At 42.3% G+C, this 26,448-nt stretch overlaps 1 protein-coding gene across 3 annotated transcripts in view; it reads right to left on the reverse strand.

The window, feature by feature from the left end:
* Positions 1-516: 516 nt before the first annotated feature.
* Positions 517-26,448, reverse strand: part of RAB34 (RAB34, member RAS oncogene family) — a 28,787-nt gene continuing 2,855 nt past the window's right edge. For 2 of the 3 annotated variants that reach the window (XM_066599551.1, XM_066599552.1), the window contains exons 2-11: positions 25,717-25,795; positions 19,241-19,332; positions 15,175-15,243; positions 14,297-14,398; positions 13,700-13,764; positions 12,061-12,112; positions 11,866-11,947; positions 7,743-7,833; positions 4,688-4,795; positions 517-3,433 (exon numbers count right to left, since the gene is read on the reverse strand). In XM_066599551.1, the coding sequence (XP_066455648.1) occupies positions 3,366-3,433; positions 4,688-4,795; positions 7,743-7,833; positions 11,866-11,947; positions 12,061-12,112; positions 13,700-13,764; positions 14,297-14,398; positions 15,175-15,243; positions 19,241-19,332; positions 25,717-25,773 (786 nt within the window). In that variant the 5' untranslated portion in view covers positions 25,774-25,795 and the 3' untranslated portion in view covers positions 517-3,365. The remainder of the gene's footprint in view (positions 3,434-4,687; positions 4,796-7,742; positions 7,834-11,865; positions 11,948-12,060; positions 12,113-13,699; positions 13,765-14,296; positions 14,399-15,174; positions 15,244-19,240; positions 19,333-25,716; positions 25,796-26,448) is intronic. The other variant, XM_066599554.1, reaches the window with a different exon arrangement.

Genomic DNA, 26,448 nt, shown 5'->3' on the forward strand with positions numbered 1-26,448 from the left:
CCAATTACCAGTTTTCTATAGAGTTATGGTTTCAGCATACAATAGTCATTACGGACCAAATGAATTAATATTGTATGTTGGGGGACCACTTGTATATGTTGTCTAATACCACTGGTAAATAGTCAAACCCTAATATATACTTGCTGCATTACAGTTTATATAGATAAAGCTTAAACGCCGCCTTTCCTGCACACCGAGCAACAAGTAATGGTTACCATCACTTAAAGAGGCTGTGCCAAGATCACAATGTCTGTCCATATGTCTTAGTAGGGCAAAATCAGCTGTTTTCTGTGGGCGGGCGTAGCGGGACCCAGGGCAATCAGCTGTTTACCCTGGGTGCTGCCGTCCATGGGCGTGAAAAACGCATGTTGGCAAGCGTGATATTGGGCTGAGTTTCTCGGCTCGATATCGGGCTCGCCCATGTGATTGTAGCCTTATGATGATTATACATGAATAGCGCGAAATGAATGAAACGAAATAGCAGGACATAACCAGACATAACACAGCGTAGACAGTTTTTATACGAATAGCGGAAAATGTTTATTGTAAAGCTTAACCCTTTGTTGTTTTCACAAAAATATAATTACTTTTACAAAAAGACATTTTATTGCCATGTGCCCAATTATTTCATGTCAGATGTTAAATATCACAGATGTGTACTGTTACAAGCAGGGTAAGGGTTAAAGGACAACATCGCTATGAATTAGTACTTATAGGGTGCATTCACATATGGCAAATGTAGCGTGGATTTTCCACAATGAATCCGTACCATTTGTGTGAATTGTGAAGCAGATTCTGGTGCAGATCCACGGCAGATTTCAACTGAAGGGGTGAAATATGCTGTGGATTCACTTCAAAGCCACGTCAAAATCCACGCCAAATGGTACTTCATATGTATCAATGGTACCAAGTGTGAACGCACCCTTAAACTACACATCAACCGCCCACAGTAGGATACTGGGCTCACATGAGCAGATTTGAATTGCGGATTCCGTGATCGGCCTTAGCGTGGGCTTCTTGCAGTAAAACGCAGGCATTGAAATCGGGCATCTTCGAATTTTCCTTTACACTAGCGGATACGAATTGCGGATTCCGTGAGCGGATGAAAATTAGCAGCATGCTCTATTTTACCGCGTAATACACGGGGACGGCCTCCATTGATGTCGAAGGAGGTGTCTGACCCGCAGCCCATAAGCAATTAACATTGCATATGGGCTGTGGGTACTTGCGTCATTGCTAAGTCACGTCATGGGAAATACAAACAAGCAAGAAAAAAACCAAACTGTACTGCGCAAGACCGCCTGCGAGCCTCCATGGTCATCCGCAGTACCGTTAAGTGAGGTACACAGGTCGGGCTCACAGCTGCGGGTCTCCTGCATGCAGAATGCAACCCGCTTGTGTGAGACCGGCCTTTATTAGTGACTCCTAACCAGATTCATCGGTCACACAGGGACCCTAGCAGATAGGGGTCTGCCCACTCTGCTGACATAGATGCATTTCCAATGAGACAAGAATTCTGGAGCCAATTTCCCAATAACTCTGCATTGTGGTATGATATTCCTCCTCAATATTTATTAGTGACTCGGCGACTCGGTAATACCATAGCCCTAGTCAAAGAGGAGTGTCCTACACAGTCTGCACTTCCACCACTAATTGGACAGTGCCACAGTGAACAGGAACACCCCCCCCCCCCCCAAACCAGGAATAACAGAGGAACGGGACAAAAAAGTTCCAAGAAAAGTTAGATGCTCCAGAATGGTTATCTCATGAAAAATACAAGTATCTACTAAATTAGACAAGTTAAGAAAGCTGATAGGCCATCTTGGATCCAAAACTCTAGAAGGGTAAAACGTGTGTAGCGGACCACACTGGAATGCAATGGCATCATTTTTGTTGATTGACAGGGTTGCTAGAAATGGCACCACTCTTATACCAGACATGGCTCATTAGACAAATATCTTGGCTCCAATTTGTAATACCAGACATTGCCCATATACAAGAGTGGTGCTGTTTCTAGGAAAAGTAGTGGCTCTTTTCTAAGACTTCATATACATCTACGACGGAAGTTCCATTCGGGATGCTTAACGACAGCCAGACGGAATCCATTAGAATCAATGGGTTCCATTCTATGGCACGTCTGCTTTTGCTGTTGATGGAGCCTAACAGAGTTAAATGACAGCGCAAATGTGTAGGAGCCCTAAGGGTCCATTTACATGGGATGATTGTTGGGCGCTTTAGTGCCCAACAGTCATTCCAGCGATTAGCGCTCTTGTGCTTTCACACAGGACTGATGATCGCTCAGTGAATGAAGATGAAGTGAGTTAGAAATCGCTTTGGGCCGCCCACCTTGATTCGCAGTAAACAGGCAGTCATTCATAGATGAAGAACTGCCTGTTTACACAGGACGGTCATCGTTTGATTTTTATGGCTGCACAAACTGAACGATGAATGATAAGCTAACGAGTTATTGTTCAGTCCCTAGCAGCGCTTACTCTGAATGATTAGTGTTCAGTTTTGCACAATCCAGCGGGAATCTGAAAGATAATCGTTCCCTGTAAAAGAGCGCTAACTCTGTAGATTTTCAAGCCCCTTTATTAAATGCTATTTACTCTATGAAGGAATGGGGTGGGTATAAAAACAAAAGGAAGATTGGCTTTTAAAGGGGTTGTCCAACGTCTAATTATTGATAACCTATTCACAGGATTCGTGATCAATAGCAGATCGTCGGGGGTCCGCCACACAGAACCCCCAGGGATCAGCTGTTTCCTTGTGCTGTTGTCTTTAAGTACTGAGCTATTTTGCTGCTGGAAGCAGACAGCTCTGTACATTGCGCAGTGGCCTGGAATGGTACTGCAGGCTGAGTGCTACTGAAGTGAATGGAACTCCAGCCTAGTGTAACTGCACAATGTACAAAGCTGTCTGCTTCCTGCAGTAAAACAGGTCAGTTCACAAAGACATTGACCCAGGGGAACAGCTGATTGCCAGGGAGTACCCAGGAGGAGAACCGCTGCCAATAGCTATTGATGACTCCTGAGGATGGGTCATCAATAGCTAGAAGTGGGACAACCCTTTTAAAGGGGTTATACCGAGATCACAAGTTATCCCCTATCCATACAAACAAAATGATCTTAGAAAATGTATAATAGCACTTTGCCCTGCAATGTACTATGGTTCATCCTCTGGCAGCATGCAAGTAAGATATACAGTGATATCCAGCAATATCATAAAAAGGGCCCCAAATTACCTCCTAGAACAGAGCAGGGCCCCAGGGGCTTACATTTATATGTAGTACTAAGTTCCTTCTTCCATGTCCGTGCAATGCTTTGGTTCTTTGCAGTGCAATGATCTGATGGGCTTGTCCCTTGTTACTGACAACACTTAGACTTGTTCTTCTTAGTGTTTTGGTACAAGTTGTTGTCATTGCTGTTTATTCCTTTAAAAAAAAAAAGAATTGGCATTTTACAGTTTTCCACAGCAGTAAGTGACCCCTAATGGTTATAGGAAGCCGGGATCCTCTCTTATAAATATAGGTCTGCGCGGGGGATTTGGAACCATGTATAGAAATATCAAAGTTCCCACCAATACGAAGATATATTAAGAAATGGTCCCCATAGTATGATGCAAGTGTGGTACGTTTTGTCTTTTCAACTTATCAAAAACAATGGTTGATTCTTGAACAAGAATTGCACAAAAGTAGGACATGCAGCGATTTTGTCGAACTCGGATTATTGGTGAAGAATCGCAGGTGTGAATTACCTATTCAAATGAATGTGTTTTTTTTTCAGTGCAAGTTCTGTCCATCACAGACAGAACTCACATGTTAAAGTCGCAAGTGTGACTACAGCCTTAGGGCTGACTGATATACGCTACCATCCAATGCATTGAATTCCAATGCATCAGATCACACAGGCATTTTCCAGCGGCGTAAAAGCGCCCGGATGACCAATATAGCACCGGGCGCTTTTACGCTGGGCAGAGAAGATAGCATTGGAACTATCTTCTTGGACGGACTATGGCCTCTGCCATAGACTCCTATGGGAGCCAATGACAGTGGCCCTGAGAAGGGAGGTGGGATGGAGTTTAGCAACGTGACTGCTAAACTCCTTCCCCCTCTCTCCTCCCCTCCAGCTGTTTGCAATGGGAGGGTTTGGGACGTGGGTGGAGATAAGCTCAGTTTCCTCCTCATTTGCTGGCTGCGGACATGGGGCAGGGAGGGGGCGGGAGCTTAGCTCTGCCCCGCCCCCTCCTATTGGAAACAGCCGGAGAGGAGAAGAGAGGAGGTGAGCGGGCGAGGGGGAGGGAAGGGCATATACGCGGAAGCCATGCATCTCATTATAGTGTATATCGGACGGCCGTGAAAGCGCCGTCCGATATACACTCGTGTGAATAAGTCCTTAAGGCTTGATTATATGGACGATTTTAATGTCAGAATGTGAAACTAACAGCATTCGGACCCATTAACGTCAATGTGTCCATTCGCATATGCGATTTTTATTCACGGACTGGTGGTGCTTGTAAAAGATCGCAGCATGTCCTGTTCTATTCTGGTGTGATTGTTGGACCAGAATCACCCATTCAAGTCAATGGGTAACTCTCCCTTTATATTGGTGAAAAATAAAGGATCGGGCATAAAACGGTATATAAATTCTGCTTATTAATGTACCAGCAGCTGATTAGCTCTACTTACTCACTACATCACCTATTCTTCGAGCATTCGTTTTCTCCAACTCGGCTAGAACACTGGTCTCAAATGTTAAGGATGCCACCCGGAAAAAAAACTCCTTCACATTTTCCCCTGGAAGAACAAAAAGTTAGTTTAGATCAGATTCTTAAGTGAAGTCTTACTGGAACCTGGTATAAAATAAGGTGGACTTTGGGGGTCTCCACTATGCACTTTTCCACCTGACTTCAGCATATCAGTCCTCCATCCCTGAGATGCATCTTCATTTTAGAACTGATGTATGTGTGTATGCATATTTGTGTATATATTTGTATATGTGTTTGTGTGTCATTATATATGTATCACATGTGTTTACATGCTTTTTGCAGCCATGATTGTGTGTGTGTGTGTGTGGTTGTGTGTGTGTGTGGGGGGGGGGGGGGGGGGAAGGGGGGCGGGGGGGCTGGCATTCCAAGTTTTGTATAAAAATGTATTCTACAGTAACCATTGTACTTTGTGTCATACTGTATTCTTAGTAGTCATCTTCTTTCCGAAGCTGGCTAATTATTATTGAGAATCTAACCTGTATATTTATCATGTCCATTGTACTAAAATAATTAGCCGGACCAAAAGTTTTTTATTTTCTTGGTCGCTACTGATAAATGCTACAGTGGTAGAGTTTACTATTGGAGATGGAGGAGTGAGCCCATATTTAGGGTATTTAAGGCCGCCTGGCTAGCCCACGCTCCCTAAGGTATAGCAGCTCCTGCCACTGGTAGATAGTCAGACACACACATTCGTCTCCCATCTGACGCTGCATACTATCACGTTCGTACAATATTACCTCACTCCTCCGCCCGACTCCAGCATTCTCTGTACTACTACTCTAAAATGCTGGAGCCAGGGGGGGAGTGAGGTAGTGCTATATGAGATAGCTCCCAGCATCAGATGGAAGAGGACAGTCTCATGTGTGTGTCCAGAGAAGATATACCAGCTGCAGGTGTTCTGGAGCCACAGAGGGGGTCGTATTTACTAATTTTAACCACAGGAGGGGGTTCACGTTACTAATTGGGTCCAGAGAAGGGGCACATTACTAATTGGTGCCACAGAGCAGTCACATGACTAATTAGTACCAAAATCCGCAACAAAAACCACATCAAAATCCACATAATTGAATTTTGCTGCAGAGCTGCAGTGCATTTCACCCCTTCTGCTATGGACCAATGTCCATCATCAATATTCGCACCAAATAAGGTGGATTTCCGTGCAGATCTATACCAATATCTGCTATGCGTGAACGTACCCTTAGGGTGGGCCACTACACATGGGCCTACTTTGTGTCACTGTGTGTTCCAAATAACCCATTTATAGCGGATCTAGAGATCCCCAGTAAGTTGCCCTCCAGTTCCTGAAGAGGTGCATCTGAAGAATTCGTATTGATAGAAGTGATTATTATTTTGGGTTCAGAACTAGAGATGAGCGAGTATACTCGCTAAGGCACATTACTCGAGCGAGTAGGGCCTTAGCCGAGTATCTCCCCGCTCGTCTCTAAAGATTTGGGGGCCGGCGGGGGTGACAGGTGAGTTGCGGCGGGGAGCGGGCGGGAGAGAGGGAGAGAAAGATCTCCCCTCCGTTCCTCCCCGCTCTTCTCCGCCGCTCCGCACCCCCTGCCGGCCCCCGAATCTTTAGAGACGAGCGGGGAGATACTCGGCTAAGGCACTACTCGCTCGAGTAATGTGCCTTAGCGAGTATACTCGCTCATCTCTATTCAGAACAATTAAAGATAAATTTTAACTCTGACATCGGCCGCTGGCGAGACTCACGCATCATCATCTTCTGCATGGCGAAGCCCTAAGAACAAGGTTTCTAAGCCCTCTCTAAAGGAGATGGAAGGAGATGTATTCACAGTCCTCAGTAAATGATTAACTTCTTATGGATGACCACTAAACTAAATCCCACAATCATCAGACAAAACTTTGCCAGTGTAAATGATTAATCTGAATGGTAAACGGCAGCTTGTGCTTCATTTACCATTTCCTTGGACTACAGGCTTTCAGAAATGAAATCACACAGGAAATAAAAGGGGTATTCCCACCTCAGACCTTTATGACATATTCACAGTCTGATAGGTGCAGGTCCCACCGTCCATTATGGACATTACAATCTTTTGTATGTTTTGTCTTTATACCATATATTTATACATTTTTTGTGATTATTCTTATGTTTTAGTTTTTTGGAATAAATTAATGTTTTATATGTATTTTATTTTTAGCAGAAACTCCAGTTTTTATTATACAATGATGAGGGATATTTTACAGATTATTTCCATGCATTTAATTGGATTGCTATAAATATGGACCTAGAATTAATTAGCTCAATTATTAAATTAGAAGAGCTATCTACCTAATTATTCAATTATTGATTAAATATTTATTTGTCTACTTGTATTCTTCATTCTTCTACTTCTTTTTTTTTTTATAAATGACTTTTTATTATTCTAAATTACATTTAATGCAATTACCCCCTTATTTGTCAACATGTTTCCCATTATATGTACAGTGTGTCTCCAGCTGAAATACTGAAGAAGGGGCGTAACGGCCCCGAAATGCGTCTATTGTATGCTGGATTCATTCTTAATAAAAGCAGAGGAGTCGAGCTTAGAAATAAGTCTTGTGTCTCCTTAAGAAAAGGGATTGCACCTACAACCGCTTTTTTCCCGAGAGGTGGCCGAGAGGACTGAAATAGTTGAGTTCCCTAAACTTTGCTGTTTCTATAAATTCCATGTAAGTTAATGGGGAGTTATGCAAACAATGAAGCATAGTGAGTTTTACAGTTTCCGTAACTCCGGCACTGCGGAAACATCATAGATTGCAGTGCAACACTATTTACATAACTCCCATTGACATCTATCGGACTTATGGAAACCAAGTAGCTCAGCTGAGTTTGGCTGTTTATGTCATCCCAGCTACCTAATAATCAGTGATATTCTGATCTCAGCCATATTAGGCCGAGATTGTAATATCTCTTTAACAGATCGGATCTATTTGCCCATTATGGTCATCAGGAGATAGTTTGGACATACCTGTTAATGAGGACACAGACCAGTATTCTGCCTGCATCTCTTTAGCCACCTTCAAGGCGTCTCGTTCTATGAGTGCATACTGAGAGGAGGTCTGTAAGGAGAGAAGAACATCGTAAGTAGATACTTAGGTAAAACATTACTATTAAATGGTTTGTAAATCCAGTTAGACTGTTCATTCATGTTTCCTATAAGAATTATCAGTTGTATGTCTCCCATCTAATATCTAAGACTAGCTTCAGGCAATGGCACAAATAGAAGGTATAGCTTACATCTGCCCTCCCTACCACAGGTGGAAACAATCCTTTTAAAAATGAAACTATTTCCACATACATGTAATACATTTTCGTAATGACTTTTATTCTTCATCTTGACCAGAAGATTTCTGCCATGACTTTTCCATTATAACGTGGCTCGACATCACTTTACGAATAAGCATGTGTCTAAGCAAATGCTGTGGATCTGCACCAAATCCGCAGCATTTCTGTAATTATAACCGTGTCAAAACCGGCAGCACTGGTACAGATTTTGACTCTGATTCAGCTACATATCCACATCTGATTTCTGCCTTTCATTTGCAGGGAGTAGGAGCAAGGAAGTTACATCGGGTAGGAACAGTGACTCAGGAGCAAGTTAAAGATACTTAGCAAATCCTGTCTCTTTCTTCAGGAAGAGCAACACTCACTGAAACATCCATTTCCCGGTACCACTACTGAGCTCTCTTCCACATCGCCTCACCAGCATTCGTCAGGTGATGCAGAAGAGAGCTCAGTAGAGGAATCAGGGGATGGATGTTTCAGTGAGTGTTGCTCTTCTTAAAGAAAGGAACAGGGATTTACGAAGTATCTTTTACTTGCTCCTGAGTCACTGTTCCTACGCGCTGTAGCTTTCTTACCTCCTACTCCAGGCAAATGAAAGGCAGTTGAATTCGAGTCAAAGCCTGCATCGGTGGTGCTGCTTTTAAGGCAGTTTTGAACGCGGAAATGCTGTGGATCTGCCACAGCAGCCAAAGAGGTCAACACAATTCTGGGATGTATTAAGAGAAGCATAGAGTCTAGATCACGGGAGGTAATTATCGCCCTCTACTCTTCCTTAGTCAGACCTCATCTGGAATACTGTGTCCAGTTCTGGGCACCCCACTTTAAAAAAGACATAGACAAACTGGAGCAAGTTCAGAGAAGAGCAACCAAGATAGTGAGCGGTCTGCAAATCATGTCCTATGAGGAACGGTTAAAGGATCTGGAAATGTTTAGCTTGCAAAAAAGAAGGCTGAGAGGAGACTTAATAGCTGTCTACAAATATCTGAAGGGCTGTCACATGCTATTTTCATTTGTACAAGGAAAGACTAGAAGCAATGGGATGAAACTGAAAGGGAGGAGACACAGATTAGATATTAGAAAAAACTTTCTGACAGTAAGGGTGATCACTGAGTGGAACAGGTTGCCATGGGAGGTGGTGAGTTTCCTTCAATAGAAGTGTTCAAACAAAGGCTGGACAAATATCTGTCTGGGATGATTAGTGAATCCTGCACTGAGCAGGGGGTTGGACCCGATGACCCTGGAGGTCCCTTCCAACTCTACCATTCTAGGATTCTATGACATAATATAAACTTCAGGTTTATATCATGATGGGAAGTTGAATATTGTTACTGGTTCCTTGCAAACAGCAATTTTCTGACTGTGGAGAGGTTGAATGTAGTGATCCTACTAGGACGTCTAGAAGAGTATCTGATTCATCACTCCAGGAAACATGTTTTCACTGCGCCAGAGTTCTTGTGGGGACACATTTTACACGGCATAGCGATCTCAGGCTTGTGTACAGCTGTCCAAACATGGCAACTCATTTCATGAAGATTTGGATGCACAGTTCTGCTGATGTCAGTTCCAGAGGCAGTTTAGATCTCTAGCAAGTGATACAAAAGAGGATAGCTGACACACTCTTCAGAACTTGGTGGTTCCACTCAAAGTTTGTGTGGCTATTAGAGATGTAGAAAATTTAATATGACTGTGATAACTTTCTGTGACAAGTTACCTTATCTTAAGCCATTAAAAAGCTATTGGTATCTTAACACAATAAAACCCATTGTAAAGCAACTGAAGGATGATTTATTGAATCCTACATTGAGCAGGGGGTTGGACTAGATGACCCTGGAGGTCCCTTCCAACTCAATGATTCTATGAAGGGGTAAATAAACTGTGGTGCATAAAGTTAACAGGTTATGAGTCAAGTTAAACTTTTTCTACGTCTGTACCTCATAGTAACATAGTAACATAGTTCGTAAGGCTGAATGAAGACAATGTCCATCTAGTCCAGCCTGTCCAGCCTCCTGTTTTGTTGATCCAGAGGAAGGCAAAAAAAACCAAGAGCAGAAGCCAATAGCCCTTTTGGGAAACAATTCCTTCTCGACTCCCTAATGGCAATCAGACTGTTCCCTGGATCAACCCCTAATAGTTCCTACCTGCCTGTATACCCGGATTAACAAATAATCTTAGATTTATAGCCTATAATATCCTTCCTCTCCAGAAAGACATCAAGTCCCCTTTTAAACTCTTCTAAGGATTTTGCCATCACCACGTCCTCAGGCAGAGAGTTCCACAGTCTAACTGCTCTAACAGTAAAGAACCCCTTTCTATGTTGGTGATGAAACCTGCTTTCCTCTAAACGTAACGGATGCCCTCTTATTACCGTCGTAGTCCTGGGTATAAACAGATCCTGGCAGAGATCCTTGTATTGTCCCCTCATGTACTTATACATGGTTATTTGGTCGTCTCTTAACCTTCTTTTTTCTAGAGTAAATAGTCCCAATTTGGATAGCCTCTCTGGGTATTCCTGTCCCGTCATTCCATGTATTAGTTTAGTTGCCCTTCTTTCAACCCCCTCCAATACCATAACATCTTTCCTGAGCACCGGTGACCAGAACTGTACGCAGTATTCCATGTGAGGCCTGACAAGTGCCTTATATAGTAGGATAATGTTCTCGTCCTTCGCCCCTATACCTCTTTTAATGCACCCCAAAACTTTATTTGCCTTTGCAGCAGCTGACTGGCATTGGTTACTCCAGTTTAGTCTATAGTCCACTAGTACCCCCAGGTCTTTTTCCATATCACTTTTCCCTAGCGGTACCCCATTAAGCGAATGTTGGTAACATCCTGGCTGAGTTGTTTGCCTCCACTTCACAACATTGGCAATTAAAGTTAAAGAGGTTGTCTGGGCTCTTTTCAGCTGATGACCTATCCTCTGGGCTCTTCAGTAGGACCAATACTACTACCAGTCTTTGTCTATGGCGATTGGATGACTGCATGCTTTTACGCACCTATTTGCATAGGTGACTGTAACTCAGTAATAAGGAGTGGTGGCCACAAGCTTTTGGCCATATAATGTACATCTGTCTTATGTTTAGCGCTCCTTTGATGTGTATAAGCATTTTAAGGCTGACATTTTATATTATAGACTTATGAATATTCCGTAATTCTAGAATAAGGGGCAATCACATAGATATTGGTCTTGGGAAAACTAAATAGTAATAATGCCACATGTTTAAATGTGAAATTGTTTAACTTAATGTGATGTAGAAACTCTATATATGTTGTATCCTAAGTTATATGGATCATATAATTGTTAAATATAAAGCAAAACTCCAAAGATTTGTTGGAATCCTAAATTAAAGGGGTTGTCTGGACTTTTGGGTATTTTCCTATTGATGATCTATCCTCTATGTCTGCTGCTCAAGATCCCTGCAAATCAACTGATTCCAGGCAGCTGTCATTGCGGACAGTGATGGAAGCAGGTAGCACTGTCCATATTGTAGCGGCCCAGTTTGGTAGTCTATGCATAGCTTCTCACCAAACTTGAGGATAGGTCATTAAAAGGAAAATTCCCAAAAGTCCCAGACAACCGCTTTAAATAGTCTACTGTACTGTTTCTCAGTTTTAGACCTGAAGGAATACTGAAAATCTGGGTTTTGATGATTTGCATAAAATGGTATGTGTATTGCGTTATACTACTATTGCTGTATATAATTATTAACTTAATGGGAATTATGAAAAACCTGATTCCAAGGTTCCCTGAGGACTAGATTTCAGAAATGCTGTTCTAAAAGGTGTGTTGTGGTTACAACATTACTCACACTGAGATCTTTCTTGGAGCCAACCAGGAACAGTAGTACGGATGACGGGTCATTTTCCTTTAAAGCATCCTGAAGCCACTGCCTGTTAGGAAAGTAACACCAATTATAAACTAATCTGAAGAAGCACTGTCCGTTGTATATGTGCCATAAGTAGCTGGACAGCTGTGCCGTACAGACTGGCGAGAACTCACTTACTTAGTATGTTCTAATGATGAAATATCTGTCAGATCAAATGTTATAACTATGGCTGTAAGACAGAAAAAGCTCATGTTAGCATATGGTTGAGTAAAAACATGGATAACTGTTCCCCAATGTATCTTATTTTACAGAGTACATCTTTTTATGGCGAACAGCATGACTCCCTTATATTTTATAGCAGAACAATAATAGAGAATAGTGGACAAATGGCATTTTTCAATTACATTAACCACAACCTGTGACTTGATAAAGGATATCCGTACACGTGTGGATCAATGCTAATTGCCGAGACCCGGAATCTGTGCTTGTCATTATTTCCAGGTTTCACTAGGACAATTTTCACCACTTTCGCAGAAAAGAGTTTAACGCTTTCCAATCCAGTGTCGGCCGTCGGCCGACATTAACATTTCCCTGCAGAGCCCTAATGTCGAACGAGGGCCGACATGTTTCTAACAGTATGCAGGACAGTGCTCTGATGTCAGAGGCTGTTCTGCATATGTATACTGTAACGTACATGGGCAAAACAGCCTCCAAAATTGGAGCACTGTCCTGCATACTGTAGCATATATATGCAAAAAAGCCTCAGACATTGGAGCACTGTCCTGCATACTGTTACATATATATGCAGAAAAGCTTCCAACATCAAAGCTCTGTCCTGCATACTGTTACATATATATGCAGAACGGCCTCCAACATCAAAGCTCTGTCCTGCATACTGTTACATATATATGCAGAACAGCCTCCAACATCAGAGCTCTGTCCTGCATACTTTTAGAAACACGTGTTGGCCCTCATCCAACATCAGAGCTATGCAGGGAAATCTGAATGTTGGACAAAGGCTGACACTAGATTGGAAAGGATTAATATTAAAAAAATTGCTAATAAAATCATCATGAGAGATCATTTTTATGTGTTTCTGTTGAGTAATTCCAAGGAATCCAGAATGCAATTTTCTACCCAAAACAAATAAGATCTGAGGAGTGTGCGGGTGGCAGGGAAATTGGATTGGAAAGGGTTAATTCCCTTGTATCAGGTTCTTGTTGCTCACATCACAACTTTATAATTATGAATCATTATAGGATGAAATGTCAGGTTTCATGCAGCTAGTCTTTTCTACGTTTTGTTGATCAAGAGGACCTTCCCTACGGGGTTATTTCTTAAAGGAAGCACTGATTTTTAACATTTAGGCTAAGTGTACACTAGCCATAATGCGAATTGCGCCCAAGAGACTTAGACGGAACTCACATCCGACAGCGCACAAACTCCTGTCCATGTGCGGTCCGATATAAATGAACTCTGTACACCAACATGATTGGCATTTCCTATCTCCCGTCCGTGAAACAGACAGGAATGGGATATGTCATGATTTTTTTCACGAGGTCCATGCCAAAAATATATCCATGTATATAGCCTCATAGAAATATAATGGGGCCGTGTGCTGTCCGTGAATGAACACAGATAGCACATGGCCCCAAATACACTAGTGTACTGGAGATCTTAATAGTTTTTCCCTCTGTCCTATCATCAGCACAAACCTTGAATTGATTATAATAAATGCACAAACAAAAACATAGAAAACTAGTGATAAAGTACAAATTATATAACTAACAGTCAATAAACACAGTGACAAACATACCCTGCGCCCCTCTGTAGTACGTGGAAGCAATGCATTTAAATCTTTCTTGTCCAGCTGTGTCCCATCTAGTTGGAAAAAGCAAAATACTACTTATCTAGTACATATGAATGAAAAAGGGGTAAATTATTTTCTATCTACAGTGAAACATCTTTGAAGTGACAATCCAAGGTAACATTGAATAGTAGTCTTCTGTGGAAGGGATCTTCTTAAAGAATATGGCCAGTGTGTATAATATGTAGTGAAACTTAAAATCTGTCACAGGAAATCAGATCTGGATAAGAGGGAGGTCTTCTCAAGGAGAAGGTGGTCGTTTGGAGAAGTTTCACTTGTCTGTCTGTCTATGGGTGGTTTCAAGTCTGCACTGGGGATTCCACTTTCTGCTTCATTCGAGGAGCAGGAAAGGGGAATCTCCGTGGCTGAACAGTTCCGTCTTTGGACAAAACTAAACAGTGCTGGGCGTACCCCATTAACTATAATTTTACAATTTAACAAGGATAAAATAATGTTGGTTTTGGTTGAATTTGGTTATTCCAGGTTATCAGTCTGATTAGGAACAAAATTCTTATGAGTAGGTCTCTACTGAGTTGCTGTACTTACAGTTGTAAGCTAAAAGGAATGCCTAGAATCTCGAACCTCTCCATCTCAAAGTCCACCCCTATTGTTGCCTTATAATTTTTATCAAAGACATCTTTGCAAAACCTAAAAGAAAAGAAAAACTGCTTACAAGTTTATATTACAGCAAAGTCCCTAATTCCATACTTGCTCTGGGGTTTTAAGAAATATCAAGTGAATATGTAATAACGCAGAACACAGATAATGCGCCCAGTCTCCTGGTTTATTAGGCCTAGGAATACAAAGTGTTGTTCCAACAGTAATAAAACCCCATGCAAAACCTAATAAATAAATTCATACATGAATTTCCAATGATCAGTTGTTGCCAGAGAAAGCCCTTGAAGATTAACACAAGACTACATAAGAACATATTTTCTCTGTTGTTTCATTGGGGGACACAGGACCGTTGCGTGCTCAGAAGATCAAGATTGAATTAGTTCCAGTCATTCTTGTGGCTCCAAATTAACACCAGGACCATGGGTTGCCAGCTTCCAAGATGATCATATCTCGGTGGATCCACTCAGCCATTCTTAAGGCTTACCGAGTGAAGGATGAGATCCTCCTTCAGAGTTTCAGTACAGTCTCAGGTAGAGAGGAGTGCCTTGTGACAGAAGATCTCGCAGAAGGTGAAGTGGGGCATCTGCAACGAAGTTGCCTACGTTGGCGTACCAAGCGCGTATGGGCCAATTTGGGACCACAAGAGTGAGAGGAACTCTTAATGTTCTTGAGCACCCCATGGTCCTGTGTCCCCCAAGGAAGACTATTAGAAAGGGATTTTACAATAAGTAAAAACATCCACTTTTTTTAAGCAGAGGACAATAATATCCATACTGTAAAGAACTACTAGATTTTCTCTATTTTACCTATTTATCATACATGTCTTGCCCACTGAAAGATCTCCAACCACAATGACTTTGGAAATCTTAAATCTGCTGAGAAAGAAAAGGAATATAAGTAAAATTATATGAAACATTATAAAAAATAAAAAAAAATTAAATTGGATGACATCTACATCATGTGTTACACATACTGACAGATATAACATTAAAACCACCTGCCTAATATTGTCCTTCTTGTGCCACCAAAACACCCCTGATCCATCAATTCATTGACTGCGGAAGACCACTAAAGGTGTCTTTCGGTATCTGGAACCAAGGAAGTTCGCAGCAGAACCTTTATATTCTGTAAATTAGGATGCTTGATTGGACTGAAATCTGGGGAATTTCACCTTGAACTTTTTGTCACGTCCTCAAACCATACTTCAACAATCCTCAAACAAGTTTTTGAGTCTGATAAGGGCCCAAATCCTAATGAGTAGGTCTCTAATGAGTTACAGGGCGCATCATCCTACTGAAAGAGGCTGCTGCCATTAGGGAATACCATGAAAGGGTGCACTTAGGCAGCAGAAATATATAAGTAGGTGGTATTTGTCAATGTTACCTTCACATGAATGCCATGACCTAAGGTTTCTAGCAGAACATTGCCCCGTTCATCACATTGCCTCCACCTGCTTGCCTTCTTCCCATAATGCTTCCTGGTGCCATCTTTTCCTCTGTCAAGTGTTGCACACGCATCCAATGTAAAAGAAAAGGTGATTTATCAGAGATACCACCTTCTTCCATTGCTCCATGGGCCAGTTCTGATGCTCATGTGCCTATTTTGTAGGAGCTCTGCTGAACAGGGGTCAGGATGGTCACTAAATGGTCTGCAGCTATACAGCCTCATACGCAGAAAGCTGTGATGCGGTATGTATTCTGATATCTTCCTATCATAGCCAGCAGTACTTGTTTCAGTAATTTGTGCTACAGTAGCTTTTCTGTGGCATCAGACCAGACGGGCTAGCCTTCGTTCCCTTGTGCAACAATGAGCCTTGGGCACCCAATACCCTGTCGCTGGTTCACTGGTTGGCCTTTCTTCAAACCATTTTGTTAGGTACTGACCACTGCATACGGGAAACACCCCACAAGATCTCTTGTTTTAGAGAGGTTCTGACCCAGTGATCTTGCCACCACAATTTGGCCCTTGCCAGAGTTGCTCAAATTCTTACTCTTGCTCATCTTTCCTGCTTCCAACATATCACCTTCAGCTTAAGGGCTCAGTCACACGGGTGTTTTTACGCGTAAATATACGCGTGCAAAAACGTTCGCACTGCGTTCGTCAAAAAAAAAAAATCGTACCTACAAGAGATAGAACATATGGGTGGCAATGGACATCGTCAGGTGTTTTTTTTGACACATGTAATGCGAACGATTTTACGAGCGTATATACGCGTGTAAAAATTAGCTGTGTGACTGAGCCCTGAAGAACTGACTTGCAAATTTTATATATCCTACCCATCTACAGGATATTGGGGTTAATTTGATGTTGTCATCACACCACATTGTGGAACGCATATTTGCGTTCCACACCCAGCGCCACGAGTCACATTGATCCGTGTTATGGTCTACCCAATGTATATTATATATATATATATATATTTATATACTGTATATATATATATATATATATATATATATCATTTGTACGGTAAATATATGCTTAAAAAAGGCTCCATATGGGGCGAAACGCGTTGCAATAGAATAATTCTATCTTGTAAAAGTAAATAAATTTGGATTGCTATATAGCGCCAGCGGCAACCTTCTTTTTTTAGTCCACCGAGTGTGGAGAATTTTTGTTCACATTTTTTGGAACGTACCCCTTTACAGGTGAGATTGTAAAGAGTAAATCTATGTCATTCACATCATCTGCTTGGTTCTAATGAGTATGTAAACCCTTTTCTACTGGTATATTTTCCATTATAATGTAGGTAATTTGCTTATGAAGTGGCGTTACCTCAGGTGATGACTTGGGTATGCCCAAACCTGTATAAGTTGTGAGGAGTTATCTTGTGAGCGAGGTTGAACATTTGCCAGCATGCTCATGGCAAGACGACCTGATGATCGCTAAAAATTCAAGGGGCTTATGTCGGGTGATCGCTCAACATTCACCCGACATATGCCCAATCAAGCATTTATGGTATATGGTGGAGAGATCCATTTGCACCCGATATCCTATACCTACAAATACCACGGGGTATCAAAACGGCATAGCTCAACATCCCTCCAGATGTCTTCAGTCCACTCGTGGAATTGATACCACATTAAGTTGCTGCATTTTACCGGTCCTACACAATATTACTTCCTGTCCCGTGACTTTGGGCATGTCAGTGTATATTCCTCATTTATTATTATTACCAACTACATAACCCCCTTATGGGAACTGCTTGGAATTTGTAAGTATTTTGCTTGTTACCAGAAGTAAAACCGGTTCCAAAGTAGCATCGGGTTGGCTGCCTGTCCCTATAGTAAAGATGACTTGCACTAACAGATAGCACCAAGATCACGCTGAACTGCAGGGAGAACATATACAGCAGCACGCCCAGAAGGAAGATATTTGGGAACGTCAGGGTGGATTGGAATGGAAGAAGAATGGGAATTTTCTGATGAGCAGATCATAGACCATGCCTTGTAACTGACCTCTACAAGGAGGAAACAAACATCCCACTCATTAGTAACCACAGAATATCCGCTTGAGCACTAAAGAAACAGCACAAGCATCTACTGGAAGAAACACTATAGAAACTACATAACAACATGCCACCTACAAAAAAATGCCCGGAAATATAAGACGGCATGTCACATTCTATGACAAACATAACCGGCTGCGCACCTTTAGGCCAGTTTCACACACTGTGTCCTACTTGCGGGATTTGTTGGCGAAATCTGCACTGAAATTTTGGGCTAGACGATAGGCTGATGGATAGGGGCTCGAGTGGCTACATGCCTGCATTGTATATGTCAGATCCTGCTGGCAGTATTGTTTATTGGGGGCACCCTGCTGGCACAGTTGCTTATGAGAACCATTGTGCTGGCACTGGTTTCTGTGGGATGTAGTCTGCTGGCATAGACTGGGGAGTGTCACTCAGATGGCAGTGGAAGAATTGTCAATGGAAGAACGTTATGCCATTATGTGGATATAGTCAATATTTATGGGAAGGGCTCAAATAGAAGAAAAATATCTGCATCTAAGAACGTCACAAAATTATTTCTTAAACATACGCAAGTGCGAATAATGATAGAAAATTACATCGATGAGCACTAGGCTCAGAAAATATATTTCTTCCACTTGGATAAAACAAATGATCTCCAACCAGGCTCAGACTGGTCCACAGAGGGATAGGTGAGTCTCACATAATTGGTGCTAGCCCAGTACACTTGCATACAGACAGGCAAGGCTATGCAATACATGCAGCAATTCAGTCAGTTTATGCATTCTACATGATGTGACATCTAGGTGCACTGGGGACTGGCCAGTATCCACTCGAAACCTTCTTAAGGTCACATGAATACCACATTGCCATTCGTATTAATATACAAGTATACTGCTTTTCACCTGCAAAACCATGCAGCCAATAAAAACCTATTAGAAAACTCTGCTATTCTGCATTGAAGCAGGACGTGGGCCCATTTTTTGTCCATGTTGTGGCTATACATGCATTAAATGCTACCTCTGGGATCCACTAGTGGGTCAGCGTTCTTCATATACTTCAGTGGATTCATGGCGGCACACAAACCCTACCACCTTTCTATTGAATTGTATGGAGAATGAGGCAGCCAGCAATTTAGTGGGCCCCCAGAATGAATTTTATTGGTGCACTCAAGGTACTCCTGTCCAACACTGCCCACAATTGTTTGCCCCTATGCGCTATATTGCCTTGATGCCCAGCCAAAGCCAAGTCAATAGGGTACAGTATCTCCCCTCAGTTAATGAATAGGCGGAGGTTCCCAAATACACAGAGTGCTCCACCAATCATAGAAGAGCTGTTATGGTTTTTGTAGAAGTTTTGGCTGTTAGCTAAATCAATGTATATTTCATCTAGACTTTACTTACCCCACAGTCCCTGTTCTCTGCTGCTTGCAGGCACTAATGACTTTGGAATGAAAGGAGTCCCTAGTGTGAAGACATGCCTCCTTTTTGAAACACTGAAGAAACAAAAGTAAAAACACAAATTACGGTAATTAAAATAAAAAAATATGGCTTAACATAGTATGCAAGGCTGAAACAAGGCACGCCCATCCAGTTCAGCCTATTACCCTTAATGTTGATTTAGAGGACGGCAAAAAACACCAATAAGGTAGAAGCCAATTTTCCGCCTTTAAGGGAAAGAATTCCTTCCCAACTCTAATCTGGCAATTGGAATAATCCCTGGATCACCGACTCTTATTAGTGACTACAAGATGTAATATTATTATGCTCAAGAAAGGCATCCGGGCCCCTCTTGGGCTCTTTTAGTGAGTTCACCATCACCACGTCCTCAGGCAGAGAGTTCCATAGTCTCACTGCTCTTACAGTAAAGAACCCCCTTCTATGTTGGTGTATCAGCTAGTTTGTAATATAGATGAAATTGCTACACAGAGATGTCTAAGATTCTCTCAAATGCTACATTAAAGTGGATATGTTGTTAGTGGCGTGTTGCTTTTGTGGCAGATTTTTTTTAGCTATGTTCCATTAGGCAGTTATGATCAGTGACCACAGCTTAGCTGCGCTATGTAAGAACCCTTTTTGCACGGCATGATTATTATCATTCAGATTCTCGATGGACTGCGGGAATTTGAATGATGATCGGGGTTGTAGGAAGCCATAATACGCTTTTGTGTTTGAGGTGTTAAAGTGACAAAATTTAGTGAGTTTTGTGTGTTGTGAGACGCACAAAACTCGCACTTAAAGAGACCCCATTGTTTTTCAATGGGTCCATTTACATGTTCAACTTTTCTTTTGCAGACTGATTTTGCGCTCACCCATGTAAATGCACCCTTAGGTAGTTAGAAAATGGATGGCTAAAAATGGGGGCCGAAACTGGCAGACCGGAGGGGCAGCAGAGAAGTACAACTGCAGGTATACTCCTCTACCCCTCCGGTCCCGGCACAGAATTTTGTCCTCAAATCGGAGAATTGCTTTAAATAAACAGGACTGACTACATCCCTTCTGAGAATTGATTTTAAGGCTGTCTGCAGTTGCAAGCACATAAGCTCATTAGCCAACTCACCCGGACGAGCATCTGTGCAAAAATTGAGTTTTTCATTGCTATTAATGAGATTGCAGCTTTTGAAAATGGCAATGATTGTCTCATGTGTTGCTATGGGACCCATCGGTGTTCTTATTCAAGTAGGAAATGTATATGTAAGAAGTACAAGTGCAGCTCAGTAAGTTTCTGCTAAGACTCTGCAGTCTGTAAGTTCCCCCCATTGATGTCGGCCCGAGATGTTGGTGTTGTCTGAGTTCCAAGCATGAGTTCTGCAGCTGAGAAAATGTGAACTGTAACTTCCCGTCTGACACAGTCAGTAGACAGTTTGCTCTCTTGCTCATCCTACTTGCCTAGACATGAAGACCACGTGTACAACATTGGGACCACACAGGGTGAAAGTGCTGGAGGCTCAATAAAGAGAGGGGAGATTGCGTTATGTTGCAGAGCAGCGTGCCGAAAACGAGACTGGGAAAAAAAAAGATCTGCCATAACTGTATAACTAGTCATTGCTACAATACTCCTGACGTGCCCCGCTTTGTCTTATGTGATTTATGCAAACAAGATTGTGGCAAGTATTTCTAAGACAACCTTGTACAGAATTGTTACCGATTGCTTTTCCTCAGCACAAAATCCCCTGTGTATTACATGCGTACTTTTCATGCACATAATACGTAGTACTAAAAACCCACTGATTTCTATTGGGCCCCTCACACGTGTTTTTTTTCATGCATATGTTCTATTTTGGTGCATAATGTGCACCAGTTTAGGCTATGGGTATTTAACACATGCAGTAAATATGCATGTCCATGAGTATTTGCGGTGTGCTGAGTATTTTATCTTAGTTGAAAATACATGGGCAATACACGGGGCACACTATGTGAGTGAGCCCATAGAATAATACTTTTAGAACTTGTCTAAAGGTACTTTTAAATTGTTTGATAGCTGCCTGAATAGTTGCTCAAACAATTGTACACATGGCCCTCGAAAGGGCACTGAGCGAGAAATTTTTCAATAGTTGTCATGGCACATAAATTGCTAAGTTTCAGAATGCAATAAGTGTATGCATTTCTTATCTGATTGGACTATTGGCCATTATATAGAAGACTAAAACCTATGCTTTGTCGTGCCGGTAACAAGGATTAAAAGATAAGAGATGTCAATAGGAAGAATAGCAATACTAGGTTATGTTAACATAAAGAAATAGTTGGTCAACAGAAAAAGTGTATAATGCGATAATACCCTGACTGCAGTTATTTCCTTGTGCAGACTAACCTTAAGAGCTTTTGAGACTGTTTTGCAGATGTCAATAAACCTTATGATCAATAATCTTTGTAACCTTCGTATGATAACGCCCTCTTTCTTTCTGTATAAAAACTGCCAATGTCGTCAATTAAACAGAATTCCCTGTGGGTTCTCATGAGATGTGTCTTGATATAACATGGAGTGCTTTCTTGTTATTAATAGATATTGCTAGCAATCGTCTCATCACGGGCTTTCATATCTACCAATTTGGCACCTGGCAACGGGGTTATCAGATCGGTACCGGTCTGATAACAGTAGTTGTAAGTTGTTTTGTTCCAGCTCACAAAAAAGCACAGAAGCGATATTCACTGGAAAGGCTGTCGGGCACTTATGTGCCCAAAAGTCATCCTGTGTAAAGGTAATTTAAAGGGGTTTTCCAGTTGTAAAATATACTTAGGATAAGTCATCAATAGTAGATGAATTAGTGAGGGCTCGCTGCCCTGGCCTCCTGCCGATCAGCTGTTTATCAGTTCAGTGAACTCATGTACTTAACTGAATTCTGCAGGAAGGAGACAGCTCCATTCTGACTGTAGTGGCCAGGCTTTGTATTGCAGGCCAACTTCCCATTGAAACGAATGGAAACTTTGCCTACAATACCAAGCTTGACTACTGCAATGGAAACTGAGCTGTCTGTAGAAATCAGCTCAGTGCACAAGCATGTTGGCATGGCAAATGGTCACTGTACTGACAGTAAATTAAGCTTTTTAAGAGTTGTTGATCATTGTGTGACATATGCATAAAATTTTTGCCATACATTTCAAGTACCAAAAAAAAAAAAATAGGAAACACACGGAAGTAAAAATTTGGTAAAAGTGTTTCTGTGTCACACATTCCAGAGGGTAGCAGATCTATGCTGGATAAATCCAAATTTCATTCATTGCCTTGAAATATGCTTAAAGGGGTTGTCCCGAGGCAGCAAGTGGGTCTATACACTTCTGTATGGCCATAATAATGCACTTTGTAATATACATTGTGCATTAATTATGAGCCATACAGAAGTTATAAAAAGTTTTTTACTTACCTGCTCCGTTGCTAGCGTCCTCGTTCCCATGGAGCCGACTAATTTTTGGCCTCCGATGGCCAAATTAGCCGCGCTTGCGCAGTCCGGGTCTTCAGCAGTCTTCTATGGAGCCGCTCGTGCCAGAGAGCGGCTCCGTGTAGCTCCGCCCCGTCACGTGCCGATTCCAGCCAATCAGGAGGCTGGAATCGGCAGTGGACCGCACAGAAGAGCTGCGGTCCACGAAGGCAGAGGATCCCGGCGGCCATCTTCAGCAGGTGAGTATGAAGACGCCGGACCGCCGGGATTCAGGTAAGCGCTGTGCGGGTGGTTTTTTTAACCCCTGCATCGGGGTTGTCTCGCGCCGAACGGGGGGGGGGGTTTAAAAAAAAAAAAAAACCCGTTTCGGCGCGGGACATCTCCTTTAAGTGTTGGAAACCTCTTTCCATATGACATATAGTATCAGGAACCAAGAGCAGACAGCTTCTAATAAAAAGCAGATCTCGCTCTTTCAAACCTAGCTTATCAGTCTATTATATGGTTGGCCATCCAACTGAATGGCTGCCACATACTATTACATCTTCTATAATGCGGCCACTGCAGGGGAATTTTGTGATGGGCAGATTCACCTATTAGTAAACAGTTAAATACCGGAGGCTTCTGAAGCCAGACCTATGGTGATCACTGGGTTGGCTTAGATTGCAAAAGGGACTGCCTGAAACACTGTTTTGCAAGCAGACATTCAAGTTTCCTACAATGCACTAGTCAGCAAGTCAAAAATAACATAACTAAGGGATTTTTCATGGCCTTGTGACATCTAAAGGAGTCAATCTTTAAAAATTCTATTTTGTATTGAAAAAAATGCTAATAACTTTGATTTACAAATCTCAAAACTGGTAAATCAATAAACATGAGATCACTGTCAGCTATATTCCCCAACTCTCACCACAAGAGGCGTGTTTGAGTTGGCCACGTTGGTATATTAGTCAGCATGGGATGCCAGACACTACTCATGCAGTTTGTCTTGGAGCAATGACAGGATCGGAGAGGTTGAAACCCAACTTGTTGATTTCCCGTTCCTCCTCATGCTAGCTGTGCAGCAGCTCTGGGAAACAGCTAATGGGAAGGGGTACCGAGCGGCAGACCTCCTCTGATGTCTCACTAATGACCTGTCCTAAGGAAATCTTCGAAAACCCCTTTAAAAATGTGCATATGTGCAATGCGCCTCGACTGAAAGACTGCAAGTCCCAACATCCTCCTTTTTCCCCGGAACCCTTTTCTCCATCTTCCAAGGCAGGAGACCACAAGAGGCTTGTACAGCTAAGATAGCCATTTGGCTCCCACGCCTGTCAAAGTCCTTTTAGCCAAATAATTTGCCCATGCTAACGAGCACTGAACATGTGGGTCAGCGCTTGTTAACTTTGTGTACAAGGGCAGATTTGCTCTTTTGGGACGACACATCATTATCAAGATTGCTCATCCAAAAACAATTGCCATTGATCAACGGCAACTCTTCCTGTTTGCATGGGGAGATATGCAGCTAAGCAGTGAGCATTTTTATGTTTGCATAAGGGCTAACTCACTTAAGATCAATTTAGACAGGATGAATGTCAGGCAAACGATGCCCGACACTCGGCCCTGTGAGTCCTCGCTCCTGTGCTGCTGCTAGTATCGCTGGCTCGTTCGCAGAGCGGCCAGCATGGGGGCAGCTGCAGGAGATTTCTCTCACGCTCCTCTGCCGCTCTACATTGACTTAACATAGTGGCTGCTCAGTACTGAACAGTTGCTATTTACACTGAGCGATCAGCAAATCGTCCATCGTTTATGCTGCATAAACGATGGACAATGAGCTGATCGTTCAGTGTAAATAGCAACTGTTCAGTACTGAACGGCCGCTATGTTAAGTCAATGGAGAGGGGTGAGGGAGAGCGAGAGGACTCTCCTCCAGCCTCCCCGCTGTGAACCAGCAATACTAGCTTCTGTGCAGCAGCATGAGAGTGAGTATGTGCAGGGCCGAGTGTAGGGCATCGTTTGCACGACATTCGTCCTGTCTAAATGGGCCTTTAGGCGTAGCCTATTCAGTCGTGTAAATATTCAGCATATTTACACAAATGAAATGTAAGTATTCACTGCGTATTTCAAGGTTTTTGCACACAAATACGCAGTAATAACTCACTGTATTATCACATGCAAATAAAAGCATGTCCTGTCCTGCATAAATATGCAGTGAGTACACATATATCATAAGTATTCACTGCATATTTTTAATGCTCCTATAGACTTGCATGGGTGATTTTGGTCTGTAATACGTACCAAAATAGGACATGCTGCATTTTTTCACATGTATGAGTAACCCAATGCAAGCAAGTGGGGTTTAATCTGTCTGTATTGCATACACAAAAAATATGCATGTAATATGGAACCAAAATATACTCATCTGAGTGAGCCCTTAATGAGCTGACGAACGAGCAGATGCTCGTTCATCGGGTGATCGTTGGTCCCTTTACAAGGACTATTAGTCTGAGGATGTCAATGACCACGTGACCTCAAAGGGACGCTGATATTACTCTATTTAGCCACTTGCAGTGATCTTGGCGTTATTGATAATGACCCAACATGAATGGGTGAGAAGGGGAAGGCAAAGCTCAGTCATGTGCTGCTCTGTTGTCCCATCATAGCGCTGGAAGAAACTACTGAACTTGCTGTATCATGCGCTTGGAAAGTGTAGTGGTGTTGGACGATGAATTGTAACTGGTAAATATATTATTTTATTAAGATAAATACAATAAAATGTAAATATTTTCTCCCGGGATAACCCCTTTAAGCGAAGTTATCAGGAATCCCTTGCATTTCTGGCTATTGGCGTACTAAGCATCATGTAACAAGTGTGTTGTTAAAATAACGATACAGAAGCTGCTGATGTGAAACATTCTTTTGTATCAGTTTGTAATTTTAGGCAATTCTCGGGAACACAGAATGGAAATGAGGTTTCGGCGTTAAGAGCTAGATTTTAGAATATGAACTAGTAACATTTCTTCTAACCTGGGAGAGCTCTGCCACAATCCGATCTCGCCGCACTGGGGGTAGGACACTCATCATTTATGGCTGTCAAGTCTCCAGACTATGGGGACAAAGGAAATCATTAACATTATGTTACCCTATAAAGAACAAAACAGAAATACATATTTTAAACATTTACAAAAGAAGCTCCTCCGCACTTGAAATGTTAAAGATCATTTACTTATCCAATAAAAATTGTCCCACTTTCCCAATTAGCATGTCTTTGTCTGGAAAACCATTGAATTATTTAGTTACTCTTTGTTATTTCCAGGTTTACTGGGATACCACTCGGAGTGCCGTTGGTGTCAGATTCCCATTACATACTGATTAGAGATGAGCGAGCATACTCGCTAAGGACAATTACTCATCGAGCATTGTCCTTAGCAAGTACCTGACCGCTCGGGAGAAACGGCTGCCGGCGCGGGTGACAGGTGAGTTGCGGCAGTCAGCAGGGGGGAGCCGGGGGGGGGGGGGGGAGAGGGGAAGAGAGAGATCTCCCCTCCGTTCCTCCCCGCTCTCCCCCGCAGCTCCCCGCCGGCCGCCGAATCTTTGCTCGCGAGTGGGCAGGTACTCGCTAAGGGCAATGCTCGATCGAGCAATTGTCCTTAGCGAGTATACTCGCTCATCTCTAATACTGATGTTCAGAAACTGTATTTGCAAGTAGAGGATGGATTTCTATTGATGGCATACATACATCACTACGTGTGGCCATAG

Source organism: Eleutherodactylus coqui, chromosome 4, assembly GCF_035609145.1.
Source record: "Eleutherodactylus coqui strain aEleCoq1 chromosome 4, aEleCoq1.hap1, whole genome shotgun sequence".
Lineage (NCBI taxonomy): Eukaryota > Metazoa > Chordata > Amphibia > Anura > Eleutherodactylidae > Eleutherodactylus > Eleutherodactylus coqui.